The sequence below is a fragment of the Peromyscus californicus genome, unplaced genomic scaffold, assembly GCF_007827085.1.
Source record: "Peromyscus californicus insignis strain IS unplaced genomic scaffold, ASM782708v3 Scaffold_9__1_contigs__length_137607984, whole genome shotgun sequence".
Classification (NCBI taxonomy): Eukaryota; Metazoa; Chordata; class Mammalia; order Rodentia; family Cricetidae; genus Peromyscus; species Peromyscus californicus.
This window is the reverse complement of record NW_026294617.1, coordinates 72,703,981-72,728,405: the sequence shown is the minus strand read 5'-3', so window position 1 is coordinate 72,728,405 and position 24,425 is coordinate 72,703,981. Positions and strand designations below refer to the sequence as shown.

Genomic DNA, 24,425 nt, shown 5'->3' with positions numbered 1-24,425 from the left:
GGGACGCATCCTATCACTGCTACTTCTCCACAAGCCCTCTTTGCCTCATTAAAAAGAAAAAATAATAGTTAAAAAATATATATTATTTTTTGCTTTTTCAGACAAGGTCTCTCTATGAAACCCTGGCTGTTCTGGAACTTACTGTTTATGTAGACCAAGCTAGCCTCAAACTCAGAGATCTGCCTGCCTCTGCCTCCCAAGTGCTGGGACTAAAAGCATGGGCCACCATAACAGGCACAACAACAAAAACACATTTTTTTAGTACATGTATTTTGTATATTTGCACACACACCACAGCAGGTATGTAGAGGCCCAAGGACTACCTGATGGCTCACTCTTCCATCACGAAGATCCCAGGGTCAGAGCTCAGGACGCCATCAGGCTTGGTGGCGGCATCTTTACCTGCTGAGCCATCACACAAGCCTGCTTCACCTCTTCAATTGGTTGGGTTTGTTATTATTGCAGAGTGCAGGAATTATTTACCTATTAGTAATCTCTCAGCACAACGTATTTTCCCCATTCTATAGGTTCCTTTTTCACTGTGCTGCTAATGTTCTCTAATGCATCTAAGTTTAAAATTTCAAATTTAGCAATTTTTATTCTTGCCTGTGCTTTTGGCATCCAAGATACGGTTGTTAAATCTAATACTGTCAAGCTCCGCACCCCCATGCTTTTTTCCTAGGAGTTTTTCGTTTTGGTCAGTTGTTTTATGGCAGAACCTCCCATGTGCTACAACAATCTTCATGTATCAACCTCCTGAGTGCTAGATTACAGGCCTGAGCCACTGTATTTGGTTATTTATTTTTAGACAGGATCTGAACATTGCCTAGTGTTTTGATTATACTGGGTACAAAGCAATCCTTTTTTTTTTTTTTTTTTTGGTCTCATAAGTAGCTGGGTCTATTTATAGGCATGTATAACTGTGTCAACTTTTTTCTTTTTCTGTATGGTTTATACATGTATGTATTATGTATGTGTGGATGTGCTCACTTGTAGAGGTCAGAAGTTGACTTCAGACCTCTCCCACTACCTCTCCAAACTATTTTAAAGACAACGTCTTCAATTGAACCAGGCCGTCACCACACCCTTTCAGTTAGACCGACTGGCACAAGTATGTGCCACCATGCTGGATTTTACTTGGGCACTGGGAATCCAAGCTCTGGTCCTCATGCTCATACAGCCAGCACGTTATTAACTGAGTTGTCTCCTTGACCCTGTCCCCAGTTTTCATGTTTGTTTTTGATTCTTGAGATACAGTCTCACTGTGTAACCCAAGCTGGCCTCAAACTCAGAGAAAGCCTTCTTCCTCAATCTCCTGAGTGCTGAGTACAGACATGTACAACTTCATGTCCAGCTCTCTTCAGAGTTTCACAGCATCTGTGTTTGCTTAGGTCTTTGATTTACCTTGAGGTTTTTATTTTGTTGCTGTTGAGACAGCTTCTCATTACATAGCCCTGGCTGACTTAGAACTCACTCTATAGCCCAGGCTGGCCTCAAACTCACAGAGATCCACCTGCCTCTGCCTCCCAAGCATTGGGATTAAAGGTGTGTGCCACCATACCTGGTTTTGAGTTCATTTTTACATTGCATAGAAAGTAAGAATTTCAATTTTTTTTAACTATCTAGTTTTTTTTTCCAATGCATTTAAAAGGCTTCAACTTTTTTAAATAGTTGAAATAAAAGCAAAAGAAAAATTTGGGGCACATGAAAAGCATATAAAATTCCAAACTCAGATCCCACTAATAACTTTAGCGGAACACAGTCCAGCTCTCATTCATTTGTCTAGTATTGGTAGCTGCTTCTATACAATGGCACCAGTGTATGTAAGCACGGGAGAGCACATGCTGTACATAAAGCCTAGGAATACTCACAGAAAGTTACCAGTCCCTGCCCTGGATCACGGAAAATCCTCACATTCATAATCTCTATCTTTCTGAAAACCTCTCTACAACCACCTCAACTTTAAAAATTCACCCCAGAGGAGTTGGAGAGATAGCTCAGTGGTTAAGAGCACTAGCTGCTCCTCCAGAGATTCTCAGTTCAATTCCCAGCACACACATGGTGACTCACAACTGTCTATAACTGTAGTCCTGTGAGATCCAATGTCCTCTTCTAGGGTGTAGATGTACATGAAGACAAAACCCCCCACATAGATAAAATAAATAAATCTTAAAAAAAGACACCCCCCCCCAAAATCTACCTCTTCCACAAAGACATCTTTGATCAACCCATCCACTTCATTTATCAATCCCCAAAGTGGCTGCAAGTTAAATTTTCACAATTGGTACCTTCTTACATTAGCATTTCTGTAAGACCATATCAAAGCACCTACATCCTATTTATTTCTCCACTTCAGAATAGTTTCAATGCAATAAACACTTTATCAGTGTTTTCAAATGACTGGCTGGAGGTTCAGTTTCTCACATTACCTTTCATTGAAGATTCGGGTCCACTGGCTCTTTGAGCAGAACTGTTGTTGGACACCACCAATGGCCCAGGACTCTGGCCCAGGGAGGGGACAGTGTTAAGAGTGTTCACCAATTTGGCCACTTCGTTGCTATTTTCACCTGTAACCCCAGGCCGCTTCACAGTGACAAAGCTGGCAATGCTCACTGCGGGTGGAGAGGGGAAGGAGGGAGCTACGTTGACCAAGTGAGAACCGTCTGCCTCCCCCCCTGCCCCAAGCTGTCCTGCCATCGTCTCATCCCAGTCTCACCTAGTTTAGGATTCGAGGTCTGGCTGGACTGGCCCAGAGGCTGTACAGCTAGCTGCCCCAGGGAGGCTGGCTGGGTGGCAGTGGGAGTAGTGGAGGTGCTGGGAGTGGACTTGGTCTGCTGGGACTGGGACTGTGGGACAGTGCTTCGAATGGTCAGAGTAGCTGGGATGACGGTGGTGAAGGTGTTGGTGGTGGGCCTCACAGGCACTGTGGAGCCTGGCCTCACAGGGGCCATCTGAGAGAACACTTGTGGGACACCAACTGTCGGCTTAACAAACTGTGTACCTGGGGCTTTTAAAAGAGAGACAGACAAAGTCCCAAACCTTCATCAGTGAGCTCACCTATAACATATTTTCTTGCCTTTCCTAGAAATACAAGAACAGGAAGAAGTTATTTCCCTAAACTGACTGAGTGACCATCAGAGGTTACCAAGAATAGTATTGATCTTAACAGCTAAGAAAGCAGAAGCTGTCCACAGGACAAAAGAATTTATCCTAAGGAGCTTAAAGCAGTAATTAGAAGATAGTTCCCATCAACTCCTCTGCAGACATCTTCCACACTAACCTTTTTTACCTCAAGAATACTAGCTTGACCTCTGTATTAGGAGCAGGAGAAAGAACGGATAGATAAAGGCCAAACTTAGTCCTTTTCAGATCTAAAAGAATTTTCCATCTTCTTCTATACACTCAAATAGGACAGGCAACTTCTCTTCCAGAATGTCCCAAAGGGGAATGTTTTTCTAGAACAATTGTAGACAATTCCACTGAGAAATATTTATGGAACACCTTGAGTGTTATAGAGAAATCTGTAAAGATTTATGGTCTAAAAAGCCCTGTGGGCTCTGAGATCAAAAGACCAAAAATTCTTTAGAAAGGCAAATTACAGAGGCCCCTTATTATTTTTATACTTTGTGTATGTATACAAATGTGTGGGTGGCGTGCATACCATGTTGTGCATGTGGGGTCAGAGTACACCTTGTGGGAACTAGCTCTTTCCTTCCACCATGTGGCTTCTAGGGCGTGAACAGGTTGTCAGGTTTGGAGGCAGTCCTTTTAGCCCTGAGCCACCACCTACTGGTCCTGAGGTTTCTGTCTATATGATGACATAAGTTATTCTCTTTTTGACCTGAACTGTAGAAAACCTGATACATAAGAAATATGACTTGGGGGAAAATTACAAGATTCTTTTTGGTACTAGAAGTTGAACCCAAAGTCTCAAGCAATGCTAAGAATGCACTACCCTTGGTTATACCCCCAGCCCCAGGATTCTTTAACATTCCATTATATGGTCATTGATAGTATTATCCTCAAAAGATATATCATTTACTTAATTTACATCTAAAATCCCCCAACCCCCTGCCTTGGTTTGTTTGTTTCTTGAGACAAGACTGGCCTTGAATTCACAGTAATCCTCCTGCTTCAACCTCCTGAATATTGGATTCTAGGAGTGTGCCATCATGCTTGGCTGCATATCCAAACCTATGCTTTAAAATTAAAAGTAAAATTCAATTTATAATCCTACCACATAAATGAGTACATGTATATGGAGTATGAAATTTGTGACTTTGCATTAACAATATTCTTTCAGGATAACAAACTTAATCAGCAGATATTGATAATACTAGATAAGCCTTATCTTAAGTCATAAAGGGTAGTGAAAAGCTAAATATAAAAATAAATTTACAAAAAATAAAAAATAAATTTACTACCCTGGCCAAAGGCTAGAAACTTTTTTTTTTTTTTTTGGTTTTTTGAGACAGGGTTTCTCTGTGTAACAGCCCTGGCTGTCCTGGAACTCGCTTTGTAAACCAGGCTGGCCTCAAACTCATAGAGATCTGCCTGTCTCTGCTGGGATTAAAGTGTGCACCACCACCACCCAGCGGGCTTAAATTGTTGAGATCATATTTTAAATTTTTCTTTAAATATTCTTTCAAATGATCTAGAATATTCTGAGACAACAACAAAAAGAACCCCCAAATACCTGGATGCCAGGTTATTCCAAATGGATAAACATTTCCTTACCTGGGACCAATGTAATTGGTCTAACTGTTTGTCCTTGCTGTACGTTCAGCACAATCCCAACCTGATTCATTGCATTTTGTACAGGCCGAACATTCCTTACAGGAAATCCCTGTATTAAAAAGCAAAATGACCTTTAACACGGAGAGCAGCTACCCCGACAATTACTGCAGTATAAACGATAGCCCCCTATTCTTACCTAATAGTTCTTGCTCTAGAGTTACAGCTTTCAAATGACTGAAATGGAAAATTTAGGAAATTCTCCCATGCTAGATCTCTGTGAAGTGTTTTTTTGTTTTTATTTTTGCTTTTTGAGATGGGTCTTGCTAGGTAGCTTAGGCTGCCTTCAAACTCCTAATTGTGTTTGCAAACATCTTTGTTTTATTTTGAGACAGGGTTTAAGTAGCCCAGGTTAGCCTCAAACTTGCTATGTAGCTCAGGCTAGCCTTGAATTTATGACAATTCTGCTTCATTCTCCTAAGAGGTAGGTTTACAGGTATGTACCAATACACCCAGTCTGTTTAGCAAACTATTAGTAACAAAAAAACAAAACTATGTATCCACAGACTGGTACTTTGAAGAGAAAAACCAAAATCACTAATAGTACTTAATCTAGTGTTCCAACATATAAACAATTCTTGTTTTGTATGCTGCTCCCAAAGCCCACTTTCAAGGTCACAAACCTCTGGTAAATTAGTAAGAGGTTACAGAAATTAGGAAGCCTTAAGCAGAGAGAAGCACGTGCCTTTAAATTCCACTCAGATTTGGGCTTTCAAAACTTGCAATCAGGGCTGGAGAGATGGCTCAGAGGTTAAGAGCACCAACTGTTCTCCCAGAGGTCCTGAGTTCAATTCCCAGCACCCACATGGCGGCTCACAACCATCTGTAATGAGATCTGGCACCCTCTTCTGTGTACTAAATAAATAAATCTTTAACAAAAAAAACAAAAAAACAAAAAACAAAAAAACTTGCAATCAGTACCGTGTATGGTAAGCCTTCCTTCTTCAAAGACCACTTACTTTATACATGTATCTTCAAAGTCAGCGAATTTCCCCTAGGGGTAGAAGCAGCTCAGGCAAAAGGAACACTTTCGAAGCAAGTGTGAGAGCTTAAAAAATTAAGATTATGTGATGTGTAGGAGTTGCTTTGCCAGCATGGATGTGTGTCCACCACGGGGTGCTTGGTATCTACTGAGGTCAGAAGAAGGCAGCAGGCCCTCTGGAAGTGAAGTTCTATAACAGTTATGAGCTGACATGTGGGTGCTGGGAACTGAACCTGGGTCCTCTGCAAGAGCAACAAATGCTCTTGACTGGTAAGCCATCTCTCCAGTCCTTTGTGAAGGGCGGGGCCCCCCCCCCCCCCGCCCCCTTTTTTCTTTTCTTTTTATTTTTCAAGACAGGGTTTCTCTGTGTAACAGCTTTGGCTGTCCTGGAACTCGCTTTGTAGACCAGGCTGGCCTTGAACTCATAAAACTGCCTGCCTCTGCCTCCAGAGTGCCGGGATTAAAGGAATGCACCACCACTGACTGGCAGCATGTCAGGGCTTTCTAATTCTAACTTTCCCAGTGATTTCTGTCCAGACTTTAATCAACTCAACAGACTTCTAAGGTGTATGGACAGGAAATATGCAGGCAAGGTGCTACACTGGGCATTCCACAAGGAGAAGTAAAGAGAACCTCAGTCCCACAGACAAGACTCAGAGCCATTTCTAATGTGATGACAGAGTCTCTCTCTGGAGGCCACAGTCTTTATTTCCTTTACAAGTCCCAGAGTTCAAAGTCCTACTCACCTGGGTAGTGATGAATATAGGTTGTGAGGCCACAGGGGAGCTAGTCACATGGTTGGCATTCTGCATGACCTGGACAGGTCTCAATACTGGTTGAGTAACCATTGTTCCCAGGCCTGGTGCTGGATTCTGGGTCAGAATGAGTGGCTGTCCACCTTGCTGGACTAAAGTATTACCAGCTAATGGGTAAAAGCAGGGAAAACAAGAAGAAAGCCATGTTAAAGAGCACTGCTAAACTTGTATTCTATAACAAACAGTAATTACTGTCTCAGTTAAGAAATGGTGTCTCAGATGCCAAAATTACTCAGCTGTCACTACTCACCTCAGGCTTAATGTCACCAAACTCACCAAATGTAAGCTTCACCCAACTCCCTAGGTAACAGGAAACAGGTGGGTTGGGGCAGTTCACCAACCTCACCCTCACAGTCTTAACTGAGGTTGAAAGACACCAGTTCCTATCTTCACACTAACGACTGAAGTGACCACACAATTCTCCCCAACCAGCAGAGCAAAAAAAGAGAAGACTCTCCATATTTTAGGTAAAATCTATTTGTAAGAAGGTAATTTGTTATTAACTAATCCCCTTACATTTTTTTTACATTTATTTATTGTAAATATATGTGTGAGTATGTGTTCCATGTCCCATGTATAGAGATCAGAGGACAGCTTGTGGGAGGCAGGTCTCAGGTCCTCAGGCTTGGCAGCAAGTGCCCGTTACTCACCAAGTCATCTGGCAGGCCCTAAATTTCTTTACTGTTGTTTGAGTAAGGGTCTAGGTAGTTTGATGCAAAATAACATCAGGTTGTGGTCACCCCCAACTACAGAGTAATTTCATTGCTACTTCATAACTATAATTTTTCCAATGTTTTGAATTGTAATGTAAATATCTGATATCTGATATGGATCACTGTGGGGTCATGACCCACAGGTTGAGAACCACTGCTAAGGCAACCTGAGATTCTAAAGAGTCTGTTCGTGTGTGTGTGTGTGTGTGTGTGTGTGTGTGTGTGTGTGTGTGTGTGTGTGTATGTGTGTGTGTGTGTGTGTGTGTGTGTGTGTGTAGTCATATAAATAGCAGGCAGATCAAAAGAGAAATACATGCCTTGTTCTGTTATGTACAGTACTCTGGAAGGTATAATATGGGCCTAAAGAATACAGATATGTATTTTTATTCACAAGACCTAAATCAGTATTTTTATATCCTTAATGATGTTAGGTAATAATGCCTATTAAATAACTGTAAAGTAAGTTGGTATGATAGTAAAATATTGCTGTGTTACTGAGTATTTGAGTGTTTACTGATATGTGTCTAGTAAACTCACTTCTTAAAATTTCAGGTGATGGTTTATAAAGTTGATAACTGCAACAATAAAGAATGATGAGAATGTTTAAAAAACAAAATAACCTTCTTCTATAGGAAATACCAACTGTGGTGGTTTGGGTGAGAATGGCCCCTATAAGTTCACATTTGACTGCTTGGGCCAGTTGGAGAAGGATTGGGACATGTGGCCTTGTTAGAGGAGGTCCGAGATAGCCTTGTTAGGGCCCAGGCTGGCCTCAAACCCAGCCAACACTCCTGCTTCAGCCTCCTAAGTGCTGGGATTACAGGTAACATCTGCACAAATTTTATTCAGGGCTCACTGCAGCTCTTTAGAGGTGAAATGTCAATGTGCCTTTTTTGTTTTGTTGTTGTTTTGTTTCGTTTTTCGAGATAGGGTTTCTCTGTTTTTTTGGTGCCTGTCCTGGATCTCGATCTGTAGACCAGGCTAGCCTCAAACTCACAGAGATCCACCTGGCTCTGCCTCCCGAGTGCTGGGATTAAAGGCATGTGCCACCACCGCCTGACTCAGTGTACCTTTTATACTCTATTGTTAACACATTAGTCAAATAATGGAAAATATAGTCATCAAAAATTTTAGAAAGGGATTGAATAAGCTGGGTGGTGGTGGCACACGCCTTTAACCCCAACGCTTGGAAGGCAGAGGCAGGTGGATAACTGAATTCAAGACCAGCCTGGTCTATATAGTGAGTTCCAGGACAGCCAGCGCTATACAGAGAAACCCTGTCTCAAAAAAAAAACAAAACCAAAACAGAATGTTAGGCCGGGCAGTGGTGGTGGTGGTGGTGGTGGTGGTGGTGGTGGTGGTGGTGCACACCTTTAATCCCAGCACTCGGGAGGCAGAGCCAGGCGGATCTCTGTGAGTTTGAGGCCAACCTAGTCTACAGAGTGAGATCCAGGAAAGGTGCAAAGCTACACAGAGAAACCCTGTCTCGAAAAACAAAAAAACAAAACAAAACAAACCAAAAACAAAACAAAACCCCAGAATGTTAGAAAGGGCTGGAGATGTAGCTCAGTTGGCAGAGTGCCTGCCCAGCATGCATGAGGCCTTTGGTTCAAATGCCAGCGATACTCAAGTCAGGCTTGTGTTACATGCCTGCAATCCCAGCATCAGGAGTAAGGAGTTCAAGGTCACCCTGTTGCTACAGCAAGTTTGAAGCCAACCTGGAAAACAAGACCAGGTGCAAAAACAAAACAAAAATGTGTGCATGTGTACACACTTGTAAATCTAGCACTTGAGGGTGCAAAAACAAAACAAAAATGTGTGCATGTGTACACACTTGTAAATCTAGCACTTGAGAGACAGAGGCACAAAGATCAGGAATTCAAGGCTAGCCTGGGCTATATGAAACCCTCCCTCAAAATCAAAACAGAGAGCTAAAGAGAAAGTTGGCTCAACAGTTAAGAGCATTCGTTGCTCTTGTAGAGGATGTGGGTTTGATTCCCACTGCAACCATCTGTAACTCCTGTTGGAGGGGATCCAATGCCTTCTGACCTACAATGGCTCCAGGCAATACACATGGTGTACAGACATTTGTGCAGCCAAAATACTAATGCACATAAACTAAAAAAGCTAATTAATTAAAAAAACAAAACAACCAGGCATCGGTGCACACATTTTTAATTCCAGTACCTGAGAGGCAGAGGCAGAGGCAGAGAGGCAGAGAGGCAGAGAGGCAGAGAGGCAGAGAGGCAGAGAGATCTGTGAGTTCCAGACCAGTCTAGTCTACAGAGTGAGTTCCTAGCCAGAGTTACATGGTAAGACCCTATCAAAAACAACAATACAGCCGGGCGGTGGTGGCGCACGCCTTTAATCCCAGCACTCGGGAGGCAGAGGCAGGCGGATCTCTGTGAGTTCGAGGCCAGCCTGGTCTCCAAAGCGAGTTCCAGGAAAGGCGCAAAGCTACACAGAGAAACCCTGTCTTGAAAAACCAAAAAAAAAAAAACAAAAAAAACACAACAATACAACGAAGTTATAAGTATTAAAATGTAAGATAGCCACTACATACTACAAGAAAAAAGTAGGGAAAATGTAGTCTGTATGATTCTATTTTTGTAAAAAAAAACCACATCATTACACATAGTATACAAAAGTGTATAGAAGTAACTACTTGTGCTGGGCAGCGATGGTGCAATGCACTCGGGAGGCAGAGCCAAGCTGATCTGTGAGTTCGAGGCCAGCCTGTTCTACAGAGCGAGATCCACGACAGGCACCAAAACTACACGGAGAAACCCTGTCTAAAAACAAACAAACAAACAAAAAAGACGTAACTACTTGCATAAATGAAGAATTACAAATAATCATTTCCAACTGATAGGACAGTTAATTTTGTTTCTCCCTTCTGACTTTGTTACCTAGATTTTCTCTATTTTTCTTCTTTCCTACTCTATTTTTCTTTAAGACAAGATCTTGTTATTTAACAGACTGGCCTTGAACTCACAATCCTGAGTACTATGATCACCGGCATGTACTGCCACATCTTGCCCTGTTCTAACATTTTCTACAATCACTTATTTTTATTTTGTGTGTGCATGTGCATGTGGGGGACAGTGGCTAGCCTCAGGTGCTGCTTGCCTTGTTTGGGTTTTGGCTTTTTTTAAAAAAGAGTTATTTATTTGTTTGTTTGTTTGTTTATTGTGTACAGTGTTCTGCCTGCATGTTTGGTGAATGACAGAAGAGGACACCAGATCTCATTACAGATGGTTGCTGAGAATTGAACTCAGGGCTTCTGGAAGAGCAGTCAGTGCTCTTAACCTCTGAGCCATCTCTCTAGTCCCCTGGCTTTGTTTAAAGACAAGGTCTTTCACTGGCCTGGAGCTGGATGAGAGGCTAGGCTGGACAGTGAGCCAAGGATCTACCTCTTTTCATCTTCTTGATACCCAGGACTTTACATGGTTCCTGGGAACCTAACTCAAGTCTTTGTGCTTCTGTGGCAAGCACTGTAATGAATGAGCCATTTCCCAAGCCCCTGCCTCTTTCTTTCCTATGACAGGGTCCCATGAAACCTAGGCTAGCTTCAAATTCAATGATGTAACCAATGATGACCTTTAACTTTGGGCGTTCCTGCCAACCTGTGGAGTGCTGTGACTACAGAGGTGTGCTATCACATCCAGTTTATGTGGTGCTGGGGACCTAACTCAGGACTTTGTCATACTACAAACTCATTCTAGCTGAGCTACATCTCCAGCCCCACATATTATTTTTACAGCAATACAATTTATTTCTAAAGGAAATAAAATGACTACATAGGCAGACAAAGCAGAAAGAACCAAGTTTATGACCAGCCTGGGTAGTTTAGCTAAACTCTAGCCCAAAATAAACACTTAAAAGGGGGTTGGGAGATGGGAATATAGCTCAGTGGTAGAGTGTTTACCTTAGTATGAGGCTTTTATTCAATTCCCTGTGCATGTGTGTGCACGCGCGCGCGCGCGCGCGCGCGCATGTTGTATGTGACCATGTTCAGTTCCTAATAAAACACACACACATACACACTGGGGGAAAAAAAAAATCAAAGAACACGAAGCACAGCCTTTTATTCCCAGCACTCAGGAGGCAAAGGCAGGTGCATCTCTGCAGGTTTGAGATCAATCTGGTCTACACATACCAAGTTCCAGGCCATCTAGAGCTACAAAGACCCTGCCTTATAAATAACATTCTTTTAGCAGTACAATGAGTCCATGAAAGCATATATTGCTATGAATCCTATATAGAGACCCTTCCTCAAAATAAATAAATGAACAAATAAATAGATAGATACATAGATAGATAGATAGATAGATAGATAGATAGATAGATAGATAGACAGACAGATAGATAGATAGATAGAGATCTTATTTAGCAGTACAATGAGCCCATGAAAGCATATATCACTATGAATCCTAAAATGGAAACTGTCGGGAATCATCTTCAGTTGTAGCACAAATTATTAGAAGAGTCTTATTAATAAAAACAAACCTGGAGCCAGGTACTGGGGTCAACGCTGGAAGATCAGAGAAGCAGAACAAGCCACAGCCACCTCACCTTGCCAATTCCTCAGTTGATACTGTTTCCTCAGACTGGAAGCCTTTTTGAGTCCTCATCCAAATGGATCTCAGCCGAATTGCTGCTCAAAAGCCTAAAAGCTTAACCAGGCTCTAGTTCCTGGTTTTCACACCTTATATACCTTTCTGCTTTCTGCCATCACTTCCTGGGATTAAAGGCGTGAGTCACCATGCCTGGCTGTTTCCAGTGTAGCTTTGAACTACAGAGATCCAAATGGATCTCTGCCTCCCAAGTAATAGGATTAAAGGCGTGTGTGCCACCATTTTCTGGCCTCTATGTCTATCTAGTGGCTGTTCTGTCCTCTGACCCCAGATAAGTTTATTAGGATGCACAATATATTGGAGAACACAATATATCACCATATTCAGTGTGTAGAAAGTCACCAATAATGAAATACAAGTTGGGTATTGGCACAGGTAGAGGCAGGAGAATCAAGAGTTCAAGGTTAGGGATGGAGAGATGTCTCAGTAGTTAAAAGAGCACGTTTTGTTCTTATAGAGAAACCAGGTTCAATTCCTAGCAACCACATGGCAGTTCACAACCATCTATAATTCCAGTTCCAGGGGCCCCAACACCCTCAGACGGCATCAGTCATGCAAGTGGCACACAGACATACATGCATGCAAAACACCCATACACATAATGTATATTTTCTTTTTAAAAAGTGAGTTACTGGCCAGCCCGGGCTAAATGAGACCCTGTTTCAAAAAAAAAAAAAAACAAAAAACGAACTAACTAAACTTAGTTAGTTCAGATCAATAAAACGCCCTGAAAATGGTATTCCTTCACCATTTCATCCTATCAGAAAGCAACTCTTCTCTTTAATACCAAGGAGCCAACAATCAAAGAAACCTCCCAGAGAAAAGAGAGAACATGAAGCTGCCCTGGGAAAACTCCTAACCAAATGAACAGGACTCTCCGATCTAAAGTGGGTGTATGAGTGGGTAAACAAAACCACCAACAACAGTTGAGTTCATCCCTACAATGTCAAGTTCATCTGTTCTACTCCGAAAATTATCAAGCAAGAATCCGCTGACCTGACTCAAGCCATAGCATCAACCCAGCACTGACTGAAGGAACACAGCACCTACAGCGTTCCTTCCACACCAAAGAACAGTTCCTAAAGACTTCTCCAGCTAGCACAGCCACGGGACCACCAGGGACAGCGAGGGAGGTCTTTTTAATTCTCTCATGTCTCTATCCCAGAACACTTTCCCAATAATCCCACTTACCATTGTTGTTGGCAATTAGTGTGACAAGAGTCTTCTTTGTACTGTCGCTGTTCTGTGCCCCACTGCTACTAACAGTAGTGGATGTAGAGAGGTGCCCAGCAGCAGACGCATGGGCAGCAATGGGCACTGGAGCTGAGACTGGCTGCTGGCTCACAGAAACTGTGGGAAGGGAAGGCATAGTCACTTGGAGACAGGGACAGAAGACACTAAAGGATTCTGCTTCTACTCTTCTCTCTTTACCTTGTTTCAACAGTCAGAAAGTTTCCTACTTCATTCAAAATTCCAACTGATAGGATTTTTCATCCTAAATGCCTCTCAGCCTACCATTTAGACACAATCTCTTTGGTCTTCATGTCTTCTACTACTACTGTGATAAAAATATCCTGACAAAAGCAACGGAAGGGAGAATGGGTTTATATGACTCACAATTTCAGATTACAGTCCATCACTGAAGGAAACTGAAGGTGGCAAGAACTGAAGCTGCTCATCATTATACTGAGTCAAGAGCAGAGAACAAAAAATGAATGCAGGCATGCTGGTGCTCTGCTCATTTACTCCACTCCTCAACAATTCAGAATCCTCTTTCTAGGGAATGATGCCACCCACAATGGGTGGCTGGGCCTTCTGACCTCAATTAATGTAACCAAGATAATCCTCAACAGATATGTCCGCAGGCCAACCTGATCTAGTCTCTGTCAATTCTAGATTGTGTCAATTTGCCAAGTAAAACTAACCATCATACATTCTTTGTCTTACATTTCCTGGTTAATTAAGTTAGGTCACTACAGGGCTGGAGAGATCACTCAGCAGTTAAGAGCACTGGCTGCTCTTCCAGAGGACCCAGGTTCAATCCCCAGACTCCACATGGCAGTTCACAACTGTCTGTTAACTTCATTCCAGGGGATTCAAGGCCAGGGGATTCTTCTGACCTCTGTGTACACCACGTATGCATGTGGTACAGGCATACATGCAGGCAAAACACCCATACTCGTTAAAAAAAAAATCTCAGCGAAGTTAGGTCACAGACCTCTGAAGCAGGACTTCACCGTTTTGCTCTCTACAACACGACTGTATCTTTAGGACTCCTAATTTACCATCACCACTACTAGAATTTATAGTCCTTCAGAACAAGCCACCTGTAAAACTTGTACTGTGTCCTTTTTCAGCCTAAATCAATGCTATCTTCAGGTCTCAAGGAAAGGAAAGACAAACAAAACAAAACAAAACAAAACCCCAAACTGGTATAAGTCAGGAGAAAATGCCTACTTTGTGAATTGAGGGCAATCTAGAATTTTACCCCCATATCACTGATAAAATAGAAGGTAACAAATCTTAATTGATAAACTGGCCACTAAGACCGACACAAAGAATCTTTTCTCAACTCACAAAGCAAACAAAGTTCAAGAAGACAACAAGTGCACTGTGACTAGGGACACAAATCAGCTCTGACACATGCCACTTTACATCCTTGTTCATGGAGGTTTGGTAAGAGGACATTTGACAAAGTTAATCCAATCTCAGTTTCTGAAATGAATTAAACATTTTACACATTTTATAAAGAAGCAGATACTCATAAGTTAAAGCATGGAAAAGAAGATAATGCTGATGCATAAAAAAGCAGTCTTAGATACTCCTATTCTCCGTCTCTGTCTCTCTCTCAGCAGGGCCTCACTCTACAGTCTCTAGTTAGCCTGGAACTTACTATGGACCTCTGGCTTGAGGTCCTCTGTCTCCAGCCTCCTAAGAGTTAGAATTACAGCTGTGAGCCACCATGGCTTTCTCTGGTTTCTTTTTGAGACAAGGTCCCATGCATCTCAGGCTGGTTTCAAACCTGTTGTACAGCTGAAAATGACCTTGTGTGTAATTCTCCTGCCTCCACCTCCACTGCTAAGATTACAGGTATGTACCACCATCCCTGACTTATGTGTCGCTGGAGACAGGGCCTAGGCAAACACTACATAACGGAGCGACACCCCCAGCCCTCTCTCTGGATTCTTAAATTCTTTTTCTATATCACACATCCTTAACACTTCAAAATAATTAATGTGAACAACAACCTAAGAACAAAAGAACTTCAGTTACCTGGAGTAGTTTTATCCACTGAATTGTAATCTTCAACTACAGAGTCCTCAATGACGTCACTGATTTTCTGCCATGGCTCCAGTTCCTCCTCCTCGCATTCCATAAACAGGTCGGTGTCCGCCATGCTACAAGAAAAAAAAGTTAGTAAGATATTGATCTAGAATTGGAGAAACAGTTATATACCAAGTGTAGAATATTTGTTTGAAAAAGGGTATACTGTAAAACAGGCTAGCCTGGCACTTACTAGGCTGCCCACACTGGTCCTCAACTCAGGGCAATCACCCTGCCCCTGCTTGCCAATTGCTGGCATAGTGTGAACCACCATCTACAGCTGCAATCATATTTGTGACTTGATTAGTAACCTACCTTCTCTATGCTACCACTGGGTCAGAGTGACAGTTGACAATTTTTTTTTTTTTTTCGTTTTCCGAGACAGGGTTTCTCTGTGTAGCTTTGGAGCTTTTCCTGGATCTCACTCTGTAGACCAGGTTGGCCTCAAACTCACAGAGATCCGCCTGGCTCTGCCTCCCGAGTGCTGGGATTAAAGGCGTGCGCCACCACTGCCCAGCTTGACAATTGACAATTTTTATCCTTGAAAATTAGAATCCTTTCTACAGCAAATTCTTCAGTAATTGGGCTTACAAAAAAAGTTAAAGACATAATACCACAGAGGTCAGGATGAGGTAAGTACAGTGGCATGCAAGGGTGAGGTGAAGTGCAGTGGCATGCAAGGGTGGGGTGAAGTGCAGTGGCATGCAAGGGTAGGGATGGAACTATTTTGTCCATTATAAGCTGTTTTCCATTACTACTGATCTTTTTATTTTCACACTATGTATGTATGTATGTATGTATGTATGTATGTATATGTATGTATATACAGATATGTGTGCCATAGCATATATGTGGAGGTTAGAGGCCAATTTTCAGGAATTGATTCTTCCCCACCATGTGGGTCCCAGGAATCAAACTCAAGTTGTCAAGCTTGGCAGCAGGCACTGAGCCATCTGAAAACCCAATACTTTTTTTTTTTTTGGAGCTAGGATCTCATTAATTAGTCTCAATTGGCCTTGAACTTGCTATGGCCTGAACTCACAGAAAGTTACCTGCTTCAGCCTCCCAAGTAGGGAATTAAAGGCATATGCTAAAAATAGCATGCTATAAGTGACAGAAAGCTAAAAGGAGGCTAGGCTATGGGGGAGGGGGGCACTGAAGGGGACAAGCAAGGAGGAGCTAGGAAGATGGAGAAGGACCTGAGTTCAGTCCCCAAAACACCAAGTATGGTGGTGAGATACTTTTAATTAAAGCACCGGAGAAGAAAGGAGATGGCAGATCCTGAGGCCTCACCGGCCGGCCAGCCTAGACTAGCCAAAACAGCAGCTCCAGGTTCAGTGAAGACCCTGACTCAGAACGTAAGGTGGGAGCCGGGCGGTGGTGGCGCACGCCTTTAATCCCAGCACTCGGGAGGCAGAGCCAGGCGGATCTCTGAGTTCGAGGCCAGCCTGGGCTACCAAGTGAGTTCCAGGAGAGGCGCAAAGCTCCACAGAGAAACCCTGTCTCGAAAAAAACAAAACAAAACAAACAAACAAACAAAAGTAAGGTAGAAAGCAACTGAGGGAAATACTTAACTTCAACTTCTGGCCTAAACACACATACACACACCATCTGTCTGTCTGTCTGTCTGTCTATCTATCTGCTGCCCCCTATCTATCTATTTATCTATCTATCTATCTATCTATCTATCTATCTATCTATCTATCTGCTGCCCCCTCTCATGAATAGATACATATATACACAAATTCTTAGAAAATGCCACAATGAAGCCTAATGCTGTGATTGTTAATCTAAATATATTTTAATGTAGCCGGGTGGTGGTGGCACACAGGACTGTAATGCTTAGGGTTTTTTGTTGTTTTGTTTTGTTTTGAGATAGAGCCTCACTATGTAGCGCTGGAAATTGTTAGTTTAAGGCTAACCTTAAACTCAGAGAAAGATGACTATTTCTGCCTCCCAAGTTTGTGTCTGACTCGAGTTAGTTTCTTTTTCTTTGTTTGTTTTGGTTTTGTTGAGACAGGGTCTCTCCATGTAGCTCTGGATGTCCTAGAACTCACTATGTAGACCAGGCTGGCCTGAACTCAAGAGCTCCTCCATCTGCCTCTGCCTCCCAAGTGTTGGGATTAAAGGCGTGCACCTCTATGCCCAACTTTGAATTGATAGTTTTGTCATTAATACAATCTAGAATCATGAGAAGAAAGTCTCAGTGAGGGACTGCCTATATTGGGTTGGCTTGTGTGCATGTCCTGGGAAACTTTTGTTTTAATTATTTCATTTTATGTATAAGAGTATTTTGCCTCTATGTATGTCTATGCACCATTTGTGTGCCTTTGGCCCTTGGAGGCGGAAGAAGGTGTCAGATCCCCTAGAACTAGAGTTACAGATGGTTGTGAGCCTCCATGTGGGTGCTGGGAACTGAACCTCAGACCTCTGGAAGAATAGCCAGTGCTCTCAACCACTAAGCCATCTCCCTATCCCCTTTAAATTAACTGACATGGGAAGACCCAGCTCACTGTGGGCATCATTTCCTAGACAGGGTGTGCTGAACTGCATAACTATAGAAAAACTGAGCTAACAGTGGTTAAGAGCACTGGCTGCTCTTCCAGAGGACCCAGATTCAATTCCCAGCACCCTTATGGCAGCTCACAAATGTCTACAACTCCAGATCCAGGGGATCTGGCACCCTCAAATATAAGCAGGCAAAGCACCAATGCACACAAAATAAATAAATCTTTAAAAAAAGAAAAGAAAGAAAGAAAAACTGACCAGAGCACAAGTAAGCAGGTGAGCATGTGTTCATCCATTTCTTTTCTGTTCTTGACTGTGGGCATGATGGGACTAGCTGTTTTTAAGTTCCTGCCTTGACTTCCCTACAATGACGATATGCTATAACCTGGAATGAACTGTAGGCTGAAATAAACCTTTCCTACCTAAACTGCTTTTTAAAAAGATTTACTTTGGCTGATCGGTGGTAGCACATGCCTTTAATCCTAGCACTTGGGAGGCCAAGGCAGGAGGATCTCTATGAGTTCAAGGTCAGCCTGGTCTACATAGTTCCAGGACAGCCAGGGCAACACAGAGAAACCCTGTGTCGAAAAACAAAATAAACAAACACAAAAGATTTACTTTGTATGTAGGCGTGTTTTTGTCTACATGAGCACCCATGTTTGTCTGGTGCCCACAGAGGTCAGAAGATTTCTCTGGAACTGGAGTTATGGGTGACTGAACCACTACCTGAACACTGGGAACCAAACCCAAGTCTGCTGCAAGAGCAGCAAGTGCTCTAACTACCGAGCATCTCTCCAGCCCCAGGTGCTTTATCTCCAGGCATTTTTATCTTAACAGCAGAAAGGAAACTATGACTGTGGGTACTGATTCTTCTTTTAACATTTACACCTAAGGAAAGAACCCTATTTGCCATACTCTAGTCTAGTACTGCCCGGCTAGGAATTCTGCAAACTGTTTCCAGGATCCTAGAGTCTACTTTCAATTTGCAAACTGCCTACATTACATGCCTCTTTCAGAAACAAAGCTTTTCAACTAGGGCTGCTGCTGTTGTGCCCTCCAGTATGAGCTGAGAAGGGGTCAGTTTCTTTGTCTTGAAATGAAACTAATACTATCCTCAATGTTCACACAAAGCCTTTGTTGCAAAGGTTATCCTTAGCATCTTCGTACTTTCTGTACCAAATCTACAAGCCTGTAACAACCAATCAGAACAGCCAACCACATCATTCTGTGTATTAATGTATAAACTTGACGGCTGTACTTTGAGCAATGTCCAATAGATGGCACTATCTCCTTTGAAAATGTACAATATCCCACAATGTCTCAAAGAGTCAGGGACAACCAGGAACCCGTTTGGGAACCTGTTTTAACTTGTAAATTGCTTAACTTGATTCTAGGGGACCTCTAATTATCTATTTTAATTATGCATGCCTTTTCAAACCAAAACCACAAAGGGAAAGGAAAAGAGCAAAATATCTGAAGAATTACTTAAATTCTCTCATTCTGCTTAACATATATAGATATTAAACAATGCTAGCCAGAAACTGAATTCCAGAAATGAGAAAACAACCACAGAGCTGGCGAGACAGCTGGATGGGTAAAGACACTCCACAACCAAGCCTGACCACTCAACTTCAGTCCCAGCATCCACATGGTGGAAGGAGAGCAAACTCCCACAAGCTGTCCTGACTGCCACAAACATGCTGATACACGGGCACAACTCCCCAACACACACATTTCACATTCACATTCTCTCTTTCACTCACTCACTCACTCACTCACTCACTCTCTCACAGAGTAAATAAAGGTTAAAAAAAAAACAAGAAATATACACATTTGAGCCAAAGATTACAAAACACATGCCTTTTTATTTACCAATTAGTTCCGGTTTGGGAGGGACATTTTATGTTGCTGTTCTTTGCTATGTAACTTTATATTGTACAACCTTCTTGCAATCAAGAACCCAGAATGACAAGTACAACCTGGACGGAAGCCTCTGCAGATGTTAAAAGGACACTACTGCAGTGGTGACCAACTAAAAACAACCTCTCCATACATATACCACACAAGATTCAATTTTCTTTTAACAGAGCAGAGGTATCTGAAAATTGTGATCTTCATACTATGCCTGTGAATATTTTAACAGCATATTCCAAAAGGCTGATCTTTTATATCAAGTATTTATAATCGTCCTCCTCTCTTCCTGTCTCTTCCTCTAGTTCAAACATGGTCTTACCTGTAGTTCAGGGATGGCCTGAAATCTGCAATCCTCCTGCCTCAGCCTCCACACCCTAGGATTACAGACTGTACCATCTCTTAAGATACTCTAAATAACTGGGATAAATGATTTTTGGTTTTGTGAAATAATGAATCTAAATGACACAATTTTTCTAGCTGATTAAATTATGTTGTTCCTTCCATGAAAAAGGCTAATTCTAAAACTGAAAAATGAATGGGAAAGCAAGATGTTTATGTTCTAACTCCTTAGGAACAAGAAAAGTAACTTCTTCCCTCACTTGTAAGTACTGCCAAGTAGCCAACACAATTAAAATGTTCAAAATGTAAAGAAAATTCCAGTTATCAGAAACAGTTTCCTTCCTTCCTTTCTTATGCAGAAGGAACACAGCATTGATCAGTGAGGCTGTGCAACCCAGTTAGCAGTAACTGCTGACTGACAGCACATTTTATACGTATCCCCAAAATATGTCTGAAAGACAGTGAGCCCAAGACTTTCAAAACACGTAGACCTTGATTCTGACCTAGACTGGCATCTCTATTATCGTTTAGGGAGAAAAAAGAGACTGTAGGAGATACCAAACTAAATCAAATCCTTGCTGACCTTTAAAATTAGCATCCTTCCTGTAGCAATCCGTTTATCTTCAGGACTGGGTGATAACTAAGATGAGGTCAGCAGTGGGGAGGGGAAACAAGAGGATCCCCCAGGGCTCTGGGGCTGGTAAGCCTAGCCTCTCAGGTGTGAATCCTAAGCCAACGAGAGGCCTTGTCTTAAAAAAAAAAAGCATGGTGGATGGGGCTGGCAAGTCAGGTCAGGGTTAAGAATGCAGAATGCTCCCAGAGCACTCAAGTTCAGTTTTCAGTACCCATGTCAGGTGGCGCACGACCAACAGTAACTCCAGGAGATCCAATGCTTCTGCCTTCTGTGGGCACCTGCATTCATGTGCACACACCTACACACAGATACACACACATACACATAGTTAATTCTTAAAAAAAAAAAAAAAAGTCCCTTTGGAAAGACAGCTAAGGTTGTCCTCCACACACATGCACATATACAAACAAGCCCATACATCTGCACCAAAAAACTTCAGCAATATGATAAAATGTAGCACGAATCTTAAAAGTTCTTATTAATAAGATCAAACCTGAGGCCAGTTATTGAGGTGAAGCTGGAAGATCAGAGAGACAGAACAAGCCACAGCTACCTCACCTCACCAGTTCCTCAGCTGGTCCTGTTTCCTCAGACTGGAAGCCTCTGAGTCCTCATCCAGAATGAATCTCAGCTGACGTGCTGCTCAAAACCTAAAATCTTAACCAGCTAAATGCTTCTAGTTTCTGGTCCTCACGCCTTACATACCTTTCTGCTTTCTACCATCACTCCCTGGGATTAAAGGCTTGCTTTCTGGGATTAAAGGCGTGAGTCACCATGCTTGGCTGTATCCTTGAACACATGGATTTCTGCCTCTGGAATGCTAGGATTAAAGGCGTGTGCTACCACTGCCTAACTTCTATGTTTAATATTGTGGCTGTTCTGTCTCTGACCCCAGATAAGTTTATTAGGGTGCACAATATTTTGGGGAACACAATACCACCACATTTCCCCTTTTTTGTCTAAAATTAAAAAAAGCTTATAACTAATACAAGAAAAATTATATCCAATAAGTATATACAATATATACACAGTCAAGATTACATTAATGATGTCTAGTCCATTAACATTTGACAGATTCAGACAAAAAACTCCATTAATATATAACAATGTCCAGTCCAGTAACATCTGATAAACTCAAAAAAATTTCATTACTTATCCTATTAAAACTAGTTCCTTTTTAAAAGTAGGTTCCATAATCTCCCTTTTTATCTTATATCCATATTCTCTCTTTGTTCTTTTCATAATAGATTCAATAATCTATCTACCTTTTGTCATTTTGGTATCTCCCCCCTTTTTCGCTTTAGTGTAGATTCAGTGATCTACCAATTTATCCTATTATTTCTTTATCTTTTTTCTCAGAGTAGATTCGGTGATCTACTTCAATAAAATGTTGTAATTAATAAGGATACTCAAGAAAAAATAAGCATTCCTTTCAATGATCCATGGTATATACTTTTGCACTGTTTTTGTTTGTTCTTTAGAGAGGGCCTCATTATGCAGTCCCACTGCTGTCCTGCAACTCACTGTATTAGACCAACCAAGCTAGCCTTGAACTCAGAGCTCCACCTAACTCTACATCAAAGTGCCGGGATTAAAAGTGTGTACCATTACACCTGGCACTATCTTTTATTTAAAAAGGAAGTGTTATCAAATAGAGAGCATTAAAAATATACAACTACTACCAGGCAATGGGGACAGTCTAGGCAGAGGCAGATGGGTCTCTGAGTTCAAGACTGTTCTCTCATCTACAGAGGGAGTTCCAGGACATCCAGGGCTACACACAGAAACCCTATCTCAAAAAAAAAAAAAAAGTACAAATATGTTTCAACATCATTCCACTTACAACCTTTCAAACTAACATTTTAGTGGGGATCAGCATAGAAGAATATAGATGGGGACAGGGTCTAAGTTGATCAGGCTGCAACTCAGGAAGTCCTGGGATCCTCCTGCATCAGCCTCCCTATAAGTGAAACAGGCTTGAGCCATGAGATACAGCTGCTTATTTTCTTTCTTTCAAAATGGGTTGTTTTATTATTTTCCTCACACTGACCAATAAGCTTGTTCTTGCTCAATAAGCTATCATTATGATGCCACAAATCAATCATATTTAATGTTCTGATCCGTGCAGCTTATCCTACAATACTCTATGGCCTACTTTGGTCAATGAGAATGTCTTCCTGACTCCTGAGTCCTTCAGAGAACTCAGTGTTTGTAGGATACAAATCCTTGCTAGCTGACAAGATGGTCCAGGCTTTCATCTCACACATTTCCTGCCCCCGACCTAGAACCAGACATTTCTCCAAGGAATAATATTGGTGAGAGGCAAAATGCAAGACCATAATCTAGATGCTAGATGCCTCTCTATTCATTTTGAAAATAAACTATCTTACTAGTATTAGTTTAGCTATCCTCAATTTTGCTTCTATGTTATCTCAAAGAAAGTTTCTATGTCCACAATATGTATTCTAGAACCTTAAAAAAAAAAAAAAACTTCTGAAAATCTTACTGGAAATGCCCTTCTGATGAGTAACTTACACTACTCACTAATATGTAGTTATATATATGTATTATGTAAACATCTTGTAATATTATATATATATATACATGCATGTATGATGTATCTATGTATATGTGTCTGTTTCTGTTCAGTATATATGGGTGTCATCCTTAGGAATGTCATCTACCTCCTTTCCAGAACGAGTTCCTCACTGGCCTGGAGACCAATAATTAAGATAGACTGGCTAGCTGTGGGCTAGGGATGCTCCCTCACCACCACACCCAGCTTCTGGGGATCTACGGCCCCACCTTCTTTTGTTCTTAGACCATCACAAGCTGGGCACACGCCTTTAATCCCAGCACTCAGGGAGGCAGAGCCAGGCAGATCTCTATGAGTTCGAGTCTAGCCTGGTCTACAGAGTGAGATCCAGGACAGGCACCAAAACTACACAGAGAAACCCTGTCTCGAAAACAAAAAACAAACAAACAAACAAAAAACAACAACAAAGAAAAAGACCATCACAATTATATGTATTCCCTTTCCTTCCCTCAATGAGAGACCTACACCACTTTCCATATTGTCATAATTTATACATTGTTAGGAAAATTAAAGCAGTTAGGTGGTGGTAGCACACACTTTTAATCCCAACACTTGGGACCAGCCTTGTCTACAAAGTGAGTCGAAAGACAGCCAGGGATACTCAGAGAAACCCTGTTTCAAACAACCAAAAGAAAGGGGGTGGGGGTTAAGCACAAAATAATGAAACCAACACTCAATACAAGTATATAAGGCCATTTAAAATTATTTTAAAAATATTTTGTGGTGAACACCAGGGGGTGGTTGGTGCATGCCTTTAAACCCAGCACTTGGGAGACAGAGGCAGGCGGACCTCTATGAGTAAGAGGCCAGCTTGGTCTACAGAGCGAGATCCAGGACAGCCAGGGTTCTTACACAGAGAAACCCTGCCTTGAAAAACCAAAAAACAAAACAAACAAACAAAACAAAACAAAGAGCTGCTTGGTCTTCCAAAACCCAGGTTCAATTCCCAGCATCTATATGGCCACTCCCACCTGTCTCTAACTCTGGTTCCAGGGACAGGACACCCTCACACAGACATACATGCAGTCAAAACACCAATGCACACAAAAGAAAAATAAATAAATTATAAAAAAATTTGTTGTTTTTGTTAGTTTTTTTTCCTTTCTTAAAAAATTTTTTTAGGGGTTGGGGATTTAGCTCAGTGGTAGAGCGCTTGCCTAGCAAGTGCA

General features: G+C 41.8%; 1 protein-coding gene across 9 annotated transcripts in view; it reads right to left on the bottom strand.

The window, feature by feature from the left end:
• The window catches only part of Pogz (pogo transposable element derived with ZNF domain), a 67,240-nt gene that overhangs the window by 17,154 nt on the left and 25,661 nt on the right, over positions 1-24,425 (bottom strand). For 3 of the 9 annotated variants that reach the window (XM_052729945.1, XM_052729943.1, XM_052729944.1), the window contains exons 2-7: positions 15,215-15,339; positions 13,133-13,291; positions 6,523-6,698; positions 4,738-4,846; positions 2,717-3,007; positions 2,430-2,639 (exon numbers count right to left, since the gene is read on the bottom strand). In XM_052729945.1, coding sequence (XP_052585905.1) covers positions 2,430-2,639; positions 2,717-3,007; positions 4,738-4,846; positions 6,523-6,698; positions 13,133-13,291; positions 15,215-15,338 — 1,069 coding nt within the window. In that variant the 5' untranslated portion in view covers position 15,339. The remainder of the gene's footprint in view (positions 1-2,429; positions 2,640-2,716; positions 3,008-4,737; positions 4,847-6,522; positions 6,699-13,132; positions 13,292-15,214; positions 15,340-24,425) is intronic. The other 6 variants (XM_052729946.1, XM_052729948.1, XM_052729949.1 and 3 more) reach the window with 6 other exon arrangements.